This window comes from Malus sylvestris, chromosome 7, assembly GCF_916048215.2.
Source record: "Malus sylvestris chromosome 7, drMalSylv7.2, whole genome shotgun sequence".
Classification (NCBI taxonomy): Eukaryota; Viridiplantae; Streptophyta; class Magnoliopsida; order Rosales; family Rosaceae; genus Malus; species Malus sylvestris.
Genome location: NC_062266.1, coordinates 20,857,999 through 20,873,658, shown reverse-complemented (window position 1 = coordinate 20,873,658; position 15,660 = coordinate 20,857,999). Strand labels below are relative to the sequence as shown.

General features: G+C 35.4%; 1 protein-coding gene across 1 annotated transcript; it reads right to left on the bottom strand.

The window, feature by feature from the left end:
• Window positions 1-1,567: 1,567 nt before the first annotated feature.
• Window positions 1,568-4,908, bottom strand: LOC126630810 (BTB/POZ domain-containing protein POB1-like). The gene is made up of 6 exons (XM_050301014.1): window positions 4,358-4,908; window positions 3,791-3,916; window positions 3,283-3,404; window positions 3,120-3,183; window positions 2,718-2,997; window positions 1,568-2,607 (listed from the first exon to the last, which is right to left on the bottom strand). The coding sequence occupies exons 1-6, from the start codon at window positions 4,620-4,622 to the stop codon at window positions 1,794-1,796; spliced, it is 1,671 nt and encodes a 556-aa protein (XP_050156971.1). The 5' UTR covers window positions 4,623-4,908; the 3' UTR covers window positions 1,568-1,793.
• Window positions 4,909-15,660: the final 10,752 nt, after the last annotated feature.

Below are 15,660 nucleotides of genomic sequence, written 5' to 3'. Positions count from 1 at the left end.
AAGCCAAAGAGTCTTGAACAACCAACTCATTAGACCTTTTTGACAATAACATGTGCTCGAAGCATTTGTCCATAAGTAATTCTTTGAAGTACACATAGAATCAGCTCTATTTAAATTCCTAAAGTACAATGTCTAAAGTGTAGAAAATCTCTGAAGGATTTAAAAGCAAGCCCTGGAAGGTTTATGGTAGAAGATCATTAGTTGATATTAGATTGAGTTTCTTCCACGTCAAGTGGTGAGGAGTTTAGGAAGATCATAAAGTATTGAAAGACAAATATTGTCTCAAGCTGCATATTGAGTAATACGCCAATGTGATTCTTATCCATCAATAGGATTATGGATGAAGATCATTGGTTGAGCACACAAATGATTAACCAATATTTAGATACTAAGATCATTCATCATCGTAAGTTAAATGATGATCGATACTTGGTCTAGAAGAACCTATCTTAGTGAAGTATGTGCCTTATTGTATTTGGCACAATACAATGTATCAGATATCACATTTTTTAAGAAATTATGGACACGTACTTGTTCTATTTTGATGAACTCACTAATAACCATGGTCTTATTGGGCAAGAAAATTTTGAATCTCTGTCTAACGTGCATAAAGATTGCTCACATAAAGAATTAGTAATGGAAGCTTGAGAAACATGTTTAATGCTAATATGACACACAACCTTACCAACTATGTGTCAAAGTTTTCATTTCAGAAGTTCAAGAATTGCATCAACACATAGGCTTGATGACAAGTTAGTTAATCCAAGTTTATTGTAATCAGGGGAGGTGTCGATCAAGGGATCATCTAATTAAATCGATCAACTTACAGATTGAGAGTTCACTTTGAAAGAATGTTACTTACAAGTTACAACCTCATGAGCAGAAAAATATAAAAATTAATATCTAAATGAAAAGAGGGGTTAATTTCATTTTTGTTCGTCAATTCATTCAAGGACCAAGGTGGATACAACAATCGGATTCATAAGTGACTTGGACTTCTACAACCATGTAAAATTTGTGTTGCAAAGTTAATGGACGAGATTACCACATTATTATGGCTAGTCGTGTAAGGCTTAGTTCACTCTCCCAACCTCTTAGTGTAGATAATATCGTTTCTTCAAAAAATAAAAAAGTTAAGGGATGCGATTGTGTTCTTGTGTCGCTAACGCCCAAGATTAATGGAACAATATGGAGTAAAGAATTTGACAAAAGGAAAACTAATGAAAAGGGCTTGAAAACTTTGAGTTTTAATGATAAGGACAAAATAAAGGGTAAAGTTAATAGTACCAGGATTGACTTTTTAGTGTAAAAGTGTGATTTTTCATTAAAGTAAACAGTACCAGGAGCTTTTCGTTAAAATTCTTTTTGACAAATCACTAGCTTATTTATTACTTTTATCAAAGACGATATGATTCCGTCATGTTTCTATCAAATTTGATCTTTGTGGTTTTCTTTAATCCAAAAGTTCCAAGTCACAACCACTCAAAACACCACCAAAACCATAAGCACCCACACCGGAAGAAAATAGAGTCAGCCACGGCCAATACCATACGAAATGAAACAACCATGGCCAATAAAAACTGAGCTATTAGACCTTTCCAAGTATGGTACAGCCATTAGACCTTTCATGTTTAAGCCCCCAAACGGAGAGCGCTACATCGTGTCTAGTTATTACAATGCCTTCTCCAAGTTTGGACAAGGATGGTAAAACGCAAACACATACAAACAAAATGAAAATGGTCGCGGGGGTAGATAATCAAACTACTGCTTCGACAATCGGCTGAACACAGAAGTCAGTGTTTGATGGTAAGCTCCGCTCGAAGATGAAGGACGCCATTTATGAAGAAAGGACTATCCTCGGCCGTGAATGAAGTCCATGGTATGGCAAATAAGTTACGGTACCCTACTGCCTTGCCCCCTGTAAATGTGTAGTTGCCTTTGTATTTGCTAATGAATTCCTCAGTCGGCTTTGATCTCGCTGCAAATTCGTAGTCCACTGCAAAACTCACTGACCCTTTTTCCTGCATCCCCAAAAACAGCCCAAAACAATGGAAAGAACTCTGCTGGTCCATGTTGCAATGCGCAGAGAGGAAGAACCCTTGCCCACCCAAGTGGAATGCCTGAGAATATACCCGTCCGGATGGGAATAAATTTGCACACTCCTCTCGCTTCAAGTCCAGGTACACCACACACTGCTGTCTGGGAAGATCAAATTCCACCACCTTAACAGGGCGATACTTGTATGCCCGCTCCACAAACCGACGATTCAAGGTAGCAGACTCTTCTGCTGCCAGAATTCGCTGCCTGTGCGGAGCCTCGGCCTTGAAGAAAAGAGACTCAAGGACAAGCTTGGATGCAGCTTCGTGGTCAAAATCATTACAGGTTAAGACCTTTTTCAGCTTTCGACAAGTCATGTATGGGAAGCGAATGTAGCGTGCAAGTCGAGCACCCAAGATTTCTCGCCTTTCCTCCAACTTAGGGTAGTGAGTCCTAGACCATTTCAACACAAAGTCATACACAGCATCCTCTGATGCAACCTGGAGTTCATCACTGGATATAATTGCCTCTATTCCAGCTAGGGGTAAGGCCATCACCTCTTCAAAAAACCTGGTTGAAAGAACCGACTGTAAGAAATATATCTCCTAAAATTTGAAACAACTTTAACGAACAAGAATTTAGTCAGATCAAGTCCAACTGCGAGTCACACGGAAATTTACTTGCTTATGTCCTTGTAACGGACAGCGAGGTACTGCTTTGCAGCATCAGTCAACGCCTGGACTGCTTCAGCCATTAAAACACTAGAAGGAAGCTCTAGATAAAGCAACGCAGATTCAGGTGTCATGGGCATATTCCTCAGTAGCCGGCTGCAATACCTCATGCATGAAGCTACCTCAAATTTGTCAGCAGCCATCAACACGTCCAGTAGAGCAGGAGCTGTGGTGGTGGATAAGGTATTGCTGTACATAAAATTTAGGAGCTCCATGAGGGCAGCTTCTTCTGCACTCGGCGAAACAAAACAATACTTGTCAGGTAACTTCTTCACGATCAAACTTGTAAACTAATAGTTTCCATGGAAGCAAACATTTCAGGAACAGTAAGCTTCTAATATTTTTTCTTACCAGACGCACTGATTCGCAAGGTTACATGTCGCTGTTCAGACTCCCTCATCCCATTTGAAAAGAGCTGCATAATAATACAAAAGGACAAAAATGAGAAAAACCATCCTCTGATGATAACAAGCAAAAAAAAAAAAAGGAATATATAGAACCAGAGGACAATTACCTTATAGAAAAAAGGACTCTTGGCTGCCAAAATTGGAGAGCTAATGTGCAATGTTTTAACTCTCACAACTGTAGAACAATCCATTCCCCAGTCTGAGTCATTGCTGTTTGCAGCTTCATCCCCTATAAGAATATCCATTCAAGCTTAGAGCACTTAAAACACGACACCACTATAAAATTAGGAATTACAAAGCAGATCACTTAATACGACCATAAACATGACTCAAGGCAAGACAAGGATATGACATAATGAAGTTCTAAGGACTCATACTGATAGTATCAGGGTTTCACTCAGATAACATTATTCTCATAAATTTACACATTCTAACTCAGAACCCTCACAGACACAACAGATAAAAAGAATTATGTTTAAGCAGTAATTATTTTATTTATATGACTTCCTATAGAGCTCTAGGACACAGAGGAATATGCATATGGGACAGATCCAGATCCAGTAAAGCCATGATCTTATGTGCTTTGCTAACATCACTTAAGACACATTCAGATACCTGAAGGTGACTCTTCAACCATTGCAACTGGTTCCTCATCTTGATTTTCACAGCCCTCGCAATCATCCATATCAGGCTGGTTGTCATTCAAGATTTGCTCCTCGGGGCATTCGGCGAGATCCAGAACTGAACAAAATTTAAAACATTAACCAACATTACCATAACACCACATCATGTGCATGAATAAAATGTATGGGAAGTGAGAACCATGCATGTGACTGATGAATACCCAGATAACAGAAATCACAATCCCAAACAATCAAGGGAAAAACAAATCAACTGAGAAGCGGAACCAATCAAAAGTTGCCCAAATGATTACATTTGAATTTTAAGCACAATTATTAGGGGATAAGCAATATCAAAATACGAATTTCACTTCTATGATAAATAAACACCAAATTTCTAAGCTTTTCAGCTGAACAAGCAACAAAATGTTTCAAAGTAACCCCCAATTCGAAACCCTAAAACCCCAAATGTTCAAACTTTCCCTAATTTCTCGGAAACCAAACAAAGCCCATAAAAATTCAAAATTCAAAACTCAAATTGAAAAATAAAAAGAGAACGTACTGTTTTCCTTCTTGATGTCTTCTCTCCGCCGCTTCCGGTGGAGGGCCCAATCAGCGATACTGGTGCAAGCCTCGGAATCGGGTCTGGACTCGGGTGTGTCACCCATGATCTCGATCCGAAGCTGTCGGTCGGAGAAGTTACTGTCGTTAAAGGCGAAGGCGAAATCGTCGCCGTCAGCGTCGGCCAACGGCGTCACGGCCCGCGAAAAGTCGGGTTCCATCAGCGTAGTTCTCGGGTCGAATAGATCCGTATTCAATTCCTTCATGATCCAACCCCCAACAGCTAAAACCCCACAGAAGAAGACGACCCGATGAGGGTGTGAGAAGGCAGAATCTGGGAGGAAAGAGGGTGAGCAGAGAAATGGAATCAATGAGAAACGAAGAGGATCGATGAGGAGGAGATGAGGAGGGAGCGGGTCATAAAAGTCGTCATAATAAACCGAAGCGGCAGGCGACCCTTCTCTCTCTCTCTCTAAACTTTCCCTGTGTGTGTCTCTCTCTCCACCTCCTTTTGTGTGCTTCTTTGGTTTTGTTAGTTAGTGTTCACTGAAATTTCTCTCGTTTGGTAGGAGTTGTGTCCGACTTGGATTTTATTGTGGAGATTTTGTTTTAAAGCAAGGTAAACATATGTAATTAGGGGTTGTGACAGGTCAATTAAGGTGGCCATAAATACAAACCCTTCAAAAAATTGTCCCAATTTTTGGGAACTTTCATAACCATTACTGCCTTATGTTGAGTACTAATTTCACTTTAATAACAAATTGGGTTTCTTTGGGTTCATTCCACACGGTTAAAATTTTGTTATGACCAAACTTGATGGGTGAAGATGCAAAAACCAAATTACATTCGGTGAATTAAGATGTTTAAATTCTTTAGCATGTTGTAAAAGGGGTTGGTACAATTTGCTCATGTTTGTACCGTGATACTGAGTGATGCAGGATTTTGTCCAAGTACAATGTGTATCATTTTTTTATTTTAAAATTGGGATGAATGATAGGGATGGTAATATTATTATTACTCTCTTCAAAAAACAAAAAAAAATATTGTTGCCATATGAAGGTGATATGGCATTAATTAGGTTGTGGTGTGTAATTTTTTTTTTTTTACTAGCGATATTATGGGGAGGGGGTGGGTTGCCTTACAATGAGTTAATAGTAACATGGTTCAAATTTATTTTTGGTGAGAATCGAACCTAAGACCTCTCACTTACAGATGAAGAAGAATACCACTAGACTGTAGTACTAAGTGGCGGTTGTGGTGTGTAACTTTGATGTTTGAGATTTTCGGCCGGCAATTTTATCTTAGGGCATTTAGATTTGGGTCCAAAAAATCAACATGTTAATAGGTTAAGTCGAGTAATGTTTTTTTATATTTTATACTCATTTTATATTTTTGAAAAATATTACACATACTTCAGTTTCATGCACCTTCTAATTCCAATAAATCAATTTAATATCTTCTAACAAAAAACTACTATGCTAACATAAATCCTACAAAAAGTACAATCCTAGCTCAAGTAACAAATATATGAATGTATATTATGCTCATAAATAAGATATGAAACCTAACTAAAAGGTACAAAAACATAATATACTTACAATTAAGACACAATAATCTGTGATATAGTCTGATTATAAAATTAAAAAAAAAATCTATAAATGAGGTTCAAAGTAGGAAGAAAGACAAAATAACAAAATGAAGACAAAATAACAAAATGAAGAAGAAATAATTAAAGAGATAATTAAGAAAAAAATTTAGTTTTATAGTAAATTTTATCATTAAAGGGATTATTAATAATAAAATAATCCTAAATTAAAGGGATTGGCTCATAAAATTAGACTTATATCAAGTTTTACGTTTCATCTTTAAATGGTGAGGCTTTTTCTAGAAAGAAATTTGATATTTTAGATAGCTGAGAGTAATGGTATAGGGGTTATCTTCTTCTGTTAAACTTAGTTTTTTGTTTGCTAATGAACTGTAATTACCATTTTAAGGGGTTCTCTTCTGTAGAGGGGAAAAGGATAAAAGAGAATATTAGTTAAGTGACCAAAATCCAAAAAGGAATAGTAATATATTCTAAAGGATGGGAAGTATATCGGCTATAGTAGTTTAATTAAAGATTTCACAGATATTTTTTTTATTGAGTACAACGATCTATTTTACATTAAGGAGAGGAGGAGTTCGGTCAAGCCACATAATGGGTAATCTAATTTGGTATCGAATTTTCCATGTACAATATTCGAACCTAAAACCTCTCACTTACAAATAAAGATAAATGTGTATAAGTGAATTTTACAGCTTAACTACTACTCATAATTAGTTGAATAAAAAAAATACAGACAAGTACTAAAGATGTTTAAACTGTAAGAAATCCAGACCATTTTCTGTGGTCCAATAATATTATTAGAGCAACTCCACCCTTGGAGCCCTCCCCCCTGGCAATTCACTATTGAATCCACCCTATTGAACAGTAACTGTCTTTAATGAATAGTAACTGCCATTAATGAACAGTAACTACCTTTTGCATCTCCACCCTTGGAGCCCTCCCCCTGGCAATAGGTAATAAAATATTAATTTCTTTTGTTTGTTTAAATAATATAAAATAGAAAAAAACATGGAAATGGGGCTGCAGGCCCTTGAGCTGACACAAAAAAAATAAAAAAATGCCTGGCCATCGGGCTGCAGGCCTGTCAATTACCCACCCCCTTGTGCTCGGGCTCCCACCCTCACTCAGGCTCTCCAAGGCTGGAGGGTTGTCCACTGGGCCTCGGGCCCTTTCCTGGTGCCTGTCCCCCGAGCAATCCACAAGGGTGGAACTGCTCTTACAAACGTCAAGTAAAAAACTATCAACAGTACTCCAACTAAATATTGTATATGTAGATTCATTTTCACCCAATCCCCAAAATGAAATATAAACAGTGACAACGAGTACTAAAAGTGGTGCTACTTGCGTAGTTTCCATTTACTTCGTGAAATGCTCTTAGGACTTGTTTAGTGACCATAATCAAAATAGGAAGAATTGAATTGGGGAGGAATCAGAATCAGATTCATGTTGAATCTGTTTACTTGAATGTTATGAAATCGGAATAAAAATAATATTGATTTCATTTGTGTAGTTTACTAATTCACATAAATCGGAATGAATATCAATGTGATGACTAAAATACCCTTATTTATATAATAATTAATTGGATTTTTTTTAAAGTAAATTAATTATATTATTATGACCAGGAACATGACAATATTAATTTTTAATAGACTTGATTTTGTTGGAACATTTATAAAATTTGTAATCTTTTGTTTATGGGCTGGTTAAAGAGGGAAGAAATTCGAAGATAACATAACCAGCACAAGAGGTTCTATCATCCGTCAATCTGAAGTGATTTGCGTTGCAAAGTTTTTGTCACGATACCACATAATGTACTTTGGCATGTCAAGAGACAACAAATTGTGTGGAAAATGGAGCATCAATGAATCTCCTTTAACTAATAGTGGTCCAATAATTTCCTCTAACATTTACAAATCTAAAGTCAAATTCCAAGCCATGACTATTGTTGTGGCTAACAAAATATCATAATTTCATGCCATAATTCGTCAATAGCCAACTAAACCAATCAAATTTGTAATTGTAAACTTTTCCCGTCAATTCTTTTCATCAAACGGAAAAAAAAAAACTCAGCTGGAAAATCATTTATATTAAATGAACTCAAATTTCATTCATCTCCATCCACCAATCTAATTACAACGGGCAAACCACAACCATAGTTTATAATTTCATTCCCCCTTTCAACAAATCACCATATCTTCCATAAATATTAACATTTCCAACCACATTTATCGTTGCCCATACATTTTAACATTTCTATCCACACTTATCATTAACAAGCGGAAATTATAATGAAGAAGTTATTAACGTCTAAAGTCAAAGATATATTGGTAATTTTAATTCCATTTAGAAGACTCTAAAAATTTGGAGCAATAAGTTGTGCTACATGTGTGGCTATGATGAAAGGAAAATAAATGATGGGCGGCTGAGATTGAAAGAAAAGAAAGGAAGGGAAGGAAGAAGGAAGGAGGGGAAGGTGACCAATGGGAGAAAGGAAAGGAGGGAAAGGAGGAAAGGAAAAAAAAGAGAGGGGAAAACGGGTCATCCCTTGACCCGCGTGACCCGATGAGAACCATGGCCAAATTCGATCATTTTTCCGGAAAATGAAGGCAAACCACTACCTCGAAACAACTCCTTAGCATTCCCTCTTCCATTTACACCTAAAATTAGAAGAAATTTGGGTTTATTTTGGTGGGAAACACCTTAACGGGATTTTATGGGTGTTGGCGGGAATTCCGCTGTTTTTGCAGGTGATACCATCCACCACCACCCTTGTTCAACTCCTCTTGAGGCCTAGAGCAATGCCCAAACAAGATTTGGGGCGGCAGAGCTACGATTTTGACGAATTGAGGAATATCCATTTCTAGGGTTTCCGGCGGTTCATGGGTTTTTCCGATCACTTCCCGCTCGAACTAGGCTTCGGCTCAGGTATGATAGTTATTCCTCGTATTAAGATATACTTTCTTGTAAAATTTGGTAATTTTTTAAAATAGTTGAAATTTTCAGATGAGCCGGGGCGGCGGGTGCAGTGAGTGCGGCGGGGCACGGTCAGGGAGCCAATATTGTGTTTTTATGTGAATTTTGTTATTCTAATTATGCTTTTGAGACTTAACTACTGTGGTTTGAATATTAATACAATTGTGGTATATGTTGGATTGAATGAATATATTCGGATTTGGTTTGAATTTTGGAAATGTGAACTACGAATGGCTTGATCCCTGTTTAGGGTACGTAGGCAGTCTAACGAGATGTTAGATGCAACCATAAAACAAGTAAGATTAAATAATCAAGAATTAATTTATGTTAAGAAGTTGAGTTATTAGAAGTAAATTTTGACTAAATAGAAAGCCTAGGCACATGTCTTATAAATTAATTATGTTTATGTTTATGTTTATTGAAAGGGAGTTAAGGAATTTAAATAAAGAATCGTGATTTAAAATTTTGCGAAATAAAGCAAAGTTTTCAGGCTGTCACCAATATCATTTCCCAAAATTAATATTTTTGAGCCTCGGGCGTGACAAGTTTTGTCTCGGCATGGTATTATTGATGCAGGGAGAAAAGAGATGGAGACGAAATGGTGCTGGGTAGTGGGAAGCGGTGGGCGGGGAAACTGTAACTTCAGAAATTATTTAAGGGCATAATGGGCAAGAAAAGTTGATTCCCTATCCGGGCTTCACCCGGAATTGAATTCCTAAATTTGTGTGAACTCTAGATATTTTTTATTCCCTAATATTTAGTAAATGCAAGAGTAATTCGTAATCGAAATCCAACTCTGCCATTTGATACGGCTACGTAAACATGCTATTTGTCACATTCCGGCCCGAGCTCGACTCCGTCGTAACACGATATTGTCTGCTTTGGGCCCTGACCACGCCCTCACGGCTTTGTTTCTGGGAACTCACATGAGAACTACCTAGTGGGTCACCCATCCTGGCATTGCTCTCGCGCAAACTCGCTTAACTTCGGAGTTCCTACGGAATCCGAAGCTAGTGAGCTCCCAAAATGCCTCGTGGTAAAGGAGGTGGGTATGTACATATAAAGCATAGAGGATCCACTCCATTGGGCGACGCAGGATCTAACACTATTAGAATTAAAAGTAAGTATGCTTTGTGCATGCTAGGGTTTGGACTTGTGCTTTACGAGAGGCCATACATATTTTGTGGATTTAGTCACAACATTGTGCAAGTGTTCAAAGGTCGAATTAAGCCGTTCTCACTTCCGAATTCTAGTGATATGTAGATAAAGTCTTTGTTAGATCCCACATCGCCCCAGGGGAGTGGATCCTCTATGCCTTATATGTACATGCTCACCTTCTTTAGCATGAGGCCTTTTGGGAGTTCATTGACTTTGGGTTCTGTAAGAACTCCGAAGTTAAGTGAGATCACAGCGAATGCAATTCTAGGATGGGTGATCCAATGAGAAGTTCTCGTGTGAGTTCCTAGAAACAAAACCGTGAGGGCGTGGTCGGGGCCCAAAGCGGATAATATTGTGCTACGGTAGAGTCGAGCCCGGTATGTGGTGGAGCCTGGGTCGGGATGTGACAATTTGGTATTAGATTCAATCCCTGGCCGGAAGTATGTCGACTAGGACGTCAGGCTTCTAAGGGGAATGAATTGTTAGATCTCATATCGCACAGGGGAATGGATCCTCTATGCCTTATATGTACATGCTCATCTTCTTTACTACGAGACCTTTTGAGAGCTCACTGACTTCGGATTTCGTAGGAACTCCGAAGTTATGCGAGATTGCAGCGAGAGCAATCCCAATATGGGTGATCCACTGGGAAGTTCTCGTGTAAATTCCTAGAAACAAAACTGTGATGGCATGGTCAGAGCCCAAAATGGACAATATTGTGCTACGGCAGAATCGAGCCCGTAATATGGTGGAGCCTGGGTCGGGATGTGACAGTGTGAAGTTGTACACGAAATGATAAAAATATGGTCTACATGCAATAGTTATAGAATAATTATGCACTTCAAAATTTTTGTTTAGAAAATAAAATATTTTAATGAAGAGTGCACAATTAAATTTAAGGTGTCGATAATAATTTTTATATTTTATTGTAATTTTTTAATATTTTCTTGTCTTTATCACAGTGGTGGAAAGATGTTTAGTTCTTACATAACAGTGTGGATTCAAACCCATAACTAATCTAACATCTAATCTAACAAAATCTATTGTTTAACAATAAAAATAAAAATCTTCAATTGCTTAATTACCGTTGTTTAATGGGCGACCAACATTCGGTTTAGTTAGATGGCTGAAAGGATGCCACGAAACAGTGAATTGTTCTTTATTTAATATTCTATATTAATTTAAGAGGGGAAATGATTTGAATCTATAACTCAATGAGCTGAATATAAATGTTATAATACATTTACAATGAGAAAATTAAAAAAAGTGACCTTCACATAATTTTTTAACTTCTACCTTTTTTTATTTATGATTGTCGAATTGAATAAATAAATGATGTCAAAAATCAAAATTAAACATGAGTGCATAAAAAATTAGGGTAATGTTACTAAATTTACAAACTAAATTATGCGATCACTGATAGAAATGCACACGTTTATTAACACTTAAGCAATAAATCAATCATCAACTTTTATGTCTTTTAATTTTTAAAATTTAGTCTACAAATTGAATCTTTCTAGCATTACAAAAAAAATTAAAAATAATTTATGGTAATCATTTATCGAGAATAAATTAGTTACAAACTTTAGACGAGAGAAATAAATTAAATCAATAAAATGAGCCTTTTATTAAAAATTCGGAAAAGGTACGTTGACTACCTCAAAGGTTGCAAAAGGACACATTTAGAGATGGACGGCCAGCGTTCACAAGCATGGACCAAGGTACTCAAAATCTAGATAAAGATGATATATGTCTAGACCAAAAAAAAGATAATGTTGAAAAAATTAAATTTGATGATAAAATTTAAAAAAAACTAAAAAATATGAAAATTGATTGATCTATTATTTAAACATTAATAAACATACTTATTAATATTAATGACATATCATTTAATTTGTAAATTTAATTTTCAAATTAATCTCCAGCATTATTACTCGACCAAAAATTGTGTTCCGATTGAATGATGAAAATGCGTATGAAGAGTTCACATGAACTGTATACCCGTGATTACTTTAAAATGAAGGGGCTTTTTTATTTTTTTTATTTTTTAATCGAGTTAGGCAGGCAAATGGCTATTGACTAAATTATCCAGGCAGCTGTGACTATCTTAGATATATATATATATATATATATATATATATGTATATATATATATAAGTAGCTACGCATTCAAATATTAACCGCGGCGAAATCCGATATTCATTTTATAAAAAGGAAAAAAGAAGAATGCGCCAGAGATGGTACTTTTCTACGGTCATCTGGGATCAGATCCAAAACCTGAACGATGGATATGGTGTTTTGTTAAAACATGATTACTATTTATCTAAATTAATTTACAGAGTTATACAGTCAGAAAAAGCGCCATAAATATTCCCCTGGCATATCTGGACAACAGAAAAATCTGGATTTCGTAGATTAACACAAGAAAATGAGAAACTAAATAAAATGTGCTCCGTCCGGATCTGGATATGCATGCTCTTCTACGTATTTCAGGTTAAATTTCTGATGAATCCTGCAGTCACAAAAACCTTCGCAAAGCACACTACAGGTCAGAAATATTTATAGATACATACATACATATAAATAAATGAAGTTTCATAAAGTTAAAAGAATAAATTGAAATAAAATATGAGAGACACAGGACAGTAAAATAGTATTGGAGCTCCCTTCAATCCAAGAAAGGAGAGGAGAAGGAATTCACATCTCCTGGGCCATGCAAACCCTTAAGCTGCGCAGTTTCCTTATCGTGCGCACCTCAGGGGCATCCATGAACCAGCAGCAGTGTAAAACCCTCTCTCCCTCCTGCTTTTGAATCAAAAGGAGCTCCCATTTACTCACACTTTTTACAGATCTACAAACTCCAACACCCCAATAGTAAACAAATACTAAAAGAGATAGGGGACTCATGGGAGTAATGAGATAGAAACCCTAGTTCTAGTTGTGAAGGAGGGTGGTAGTCCTAAAGGGCCTTTAAATAGAGATGGGTGGTGAAAGAGGACCACAGGAGAGGACTGAGAAGTAAATATGGACATTGAAGGGGGGTCTGAAGAAAATCTGAGAGCTAGATTTTCTATTTATTAGTTTCTGACAAAGTTGGATGCATTGGGTTGGTTTTGGGGAGGGATTTTTCAGTATTATTATTATATTAGGTGGTACAATATGTGTTTTTTAGAAATTATGGATTATGTGTATTAAAAAATTAATAATAATTACATAAAAACATGTAATATACTATCTGTATTTTTATCATAATTAAAAATTTCTCGATTTTGGAAACAGAGAATGGTAAATGGCAGACAAGGGCATCTTTCTACATTTCTCCTTTTGATAAAGGTAAGAAAAATCTGGCTCAGGGATTCAATAGATAATACTTTTAGCTATTCTGAAAGAGAAGGCCGATTCTAGCTTTACAAATAGATAATACTTTTAGTTTGAGATTTCTGTCTCGTCATTGTTTATTTTTTAATTAAATCATTTTTTAGTATTTAAAGATTTTATAAAAAAAAAGAACCAACTAAATATAAAATCATGTAGCCATTTAACAGTTACTTAAATCAAATAAGCACTAAAATTTTGTCAGAGAAAGTTGAAATGCTTTTATGAGTCTTCTCGATTTCTAGAATGATGAACAGGGCCGGTCCATAGATTTTTGAGGCCCGGGGCGACGTAAAAAAAAGTGCCCTAACTTCATGTAAGAAAATTATTTATTTTCACAAATAAGACATCGATAAAATTATACTTACAAAAACACTTCAAATTCAATAATTTGGAAACACGAAAGACTAATTTATTTTGTATTGAGAGAGGGAAACAAAAAAACTTCGGGCTTACAAGTAGATAGATGATGAGTTTTGTTTTCCATCTGAACTTTGAATGTGTTTTTGAATAAATTGTGAGGTGTTTTTTTTTTCTTATTTACTAACCTTGTCAATATAGTACTAAAAAATAATGATGTTCTCGAGTCTTTAATTGATATGTATTATTGATGAATGGGCACTAAATTAAACATTTTGATGACACGTATTATAATTTGGAAATTTGGTCTACGTATTACTCTTTGTTGAAGATTAGACTTGAATTAAAATGAATATTTAAAAATAACAACCCACATAGCTAATAGATAGTAACTAAAAATAAATTGACAACCAAACAAAAATTTTAAAAAATTGAAAAGAATAAACATGCACATAGCATTTCAAACTTAGAACCTCTTGTTAATTTTAAACAATAAAAATCATTGTTTCTAATTAAATTTCTTGATCATTTAACCAAATTTTATAAATTTGTACTCTTATAAAAAGAAATTTGTAAAAAATGGAGAGTAAATAAGCACACATGGTGTTTTGAACCCAAGACCTTCTCATTATTTTCAAATGACAAACCACCACTTCTAGTTAAATTTCTATGTTTTTGAACCAAATTTTATAAATTTATACTCTTATAAAAACATATATAAATATACCGCCCTAATAATTTTGGTGCCCTTAATTTTTTTGGGCCCCGGACGGTCGCCCTGCTTGCACTGGGCCTGGGCCGGCCCTGATGATGAACTACAATGACGAAACCACCAACTAATCATCTTTTTCAAAAAAAAAAAAATCAAATAAGCACAAAAATTTTGCCCAAGTAAATCGAATAATCTTTATAGGATGAATTAAAAAGTAACGTTGTTATATACGTGCAACATTATAAATAAGAAATAGAGCCCAGTATATAGAACGAATAAGTCTCATTGAGAAGAAGATAAGTGGGATAAAAAATAAGTTAGCTTTTGCTAATGTGAATAATAGTAAATGGGTTAAAAAAGCAAAGAATTAACGGAATCATAAATTTGGGGTTTGTTAAGCTATATATGTTAATTATGTGTTACGATTTTCTTAATTGATGTAAAATCTCTATAATTTAACGCTGCACAATGAAGCTGGTGGTGATATATAAAAGGTTTATTATATTGAAACTTCACATATTGTTAAATACATATCACATACTTAATACACTTCACATTTACTTTTTTAATTAAAACTTATCGTAATACACTCTCATTTACTTTCCCATAATATCTTCACATCCCACACTCTTGAGTAATTTTTCCTTATGACCGGAACACGGGTTGTACATAATGTGTTTTTATAAGTAGTGAGAAATTGTATTTTTTAAGTTATTAACTTTTTAACACATATATCTCACCATTTGTGACACATGATGTACCACATTGTGTTCCGGTCATAAGGAAAAATTACTCGAGAGTGTGGGATGTGAAGATATTATGGGAAAGCAAATGTGAGTGCATTACAATATGTTTTAATTAAAAAAGTAAATGTAAAGTATATTAAGTATGTGAGATGTATTTAACAATATATGAAGTTTTAATATAATAAGCATTTTATATATCACCACCAACTTCATTGTGCAGCGTTAAATTATAGAGATTTTACATCAATTAAGAATATCATAACACATAATTAACACCTATAGCTTAACAAACCCCAAATTTATGATTCCGTTAATTCTTTACTTTGTTAACCCATTTACTATGTTCCGGTCATAATGACGTGTCTTTATAT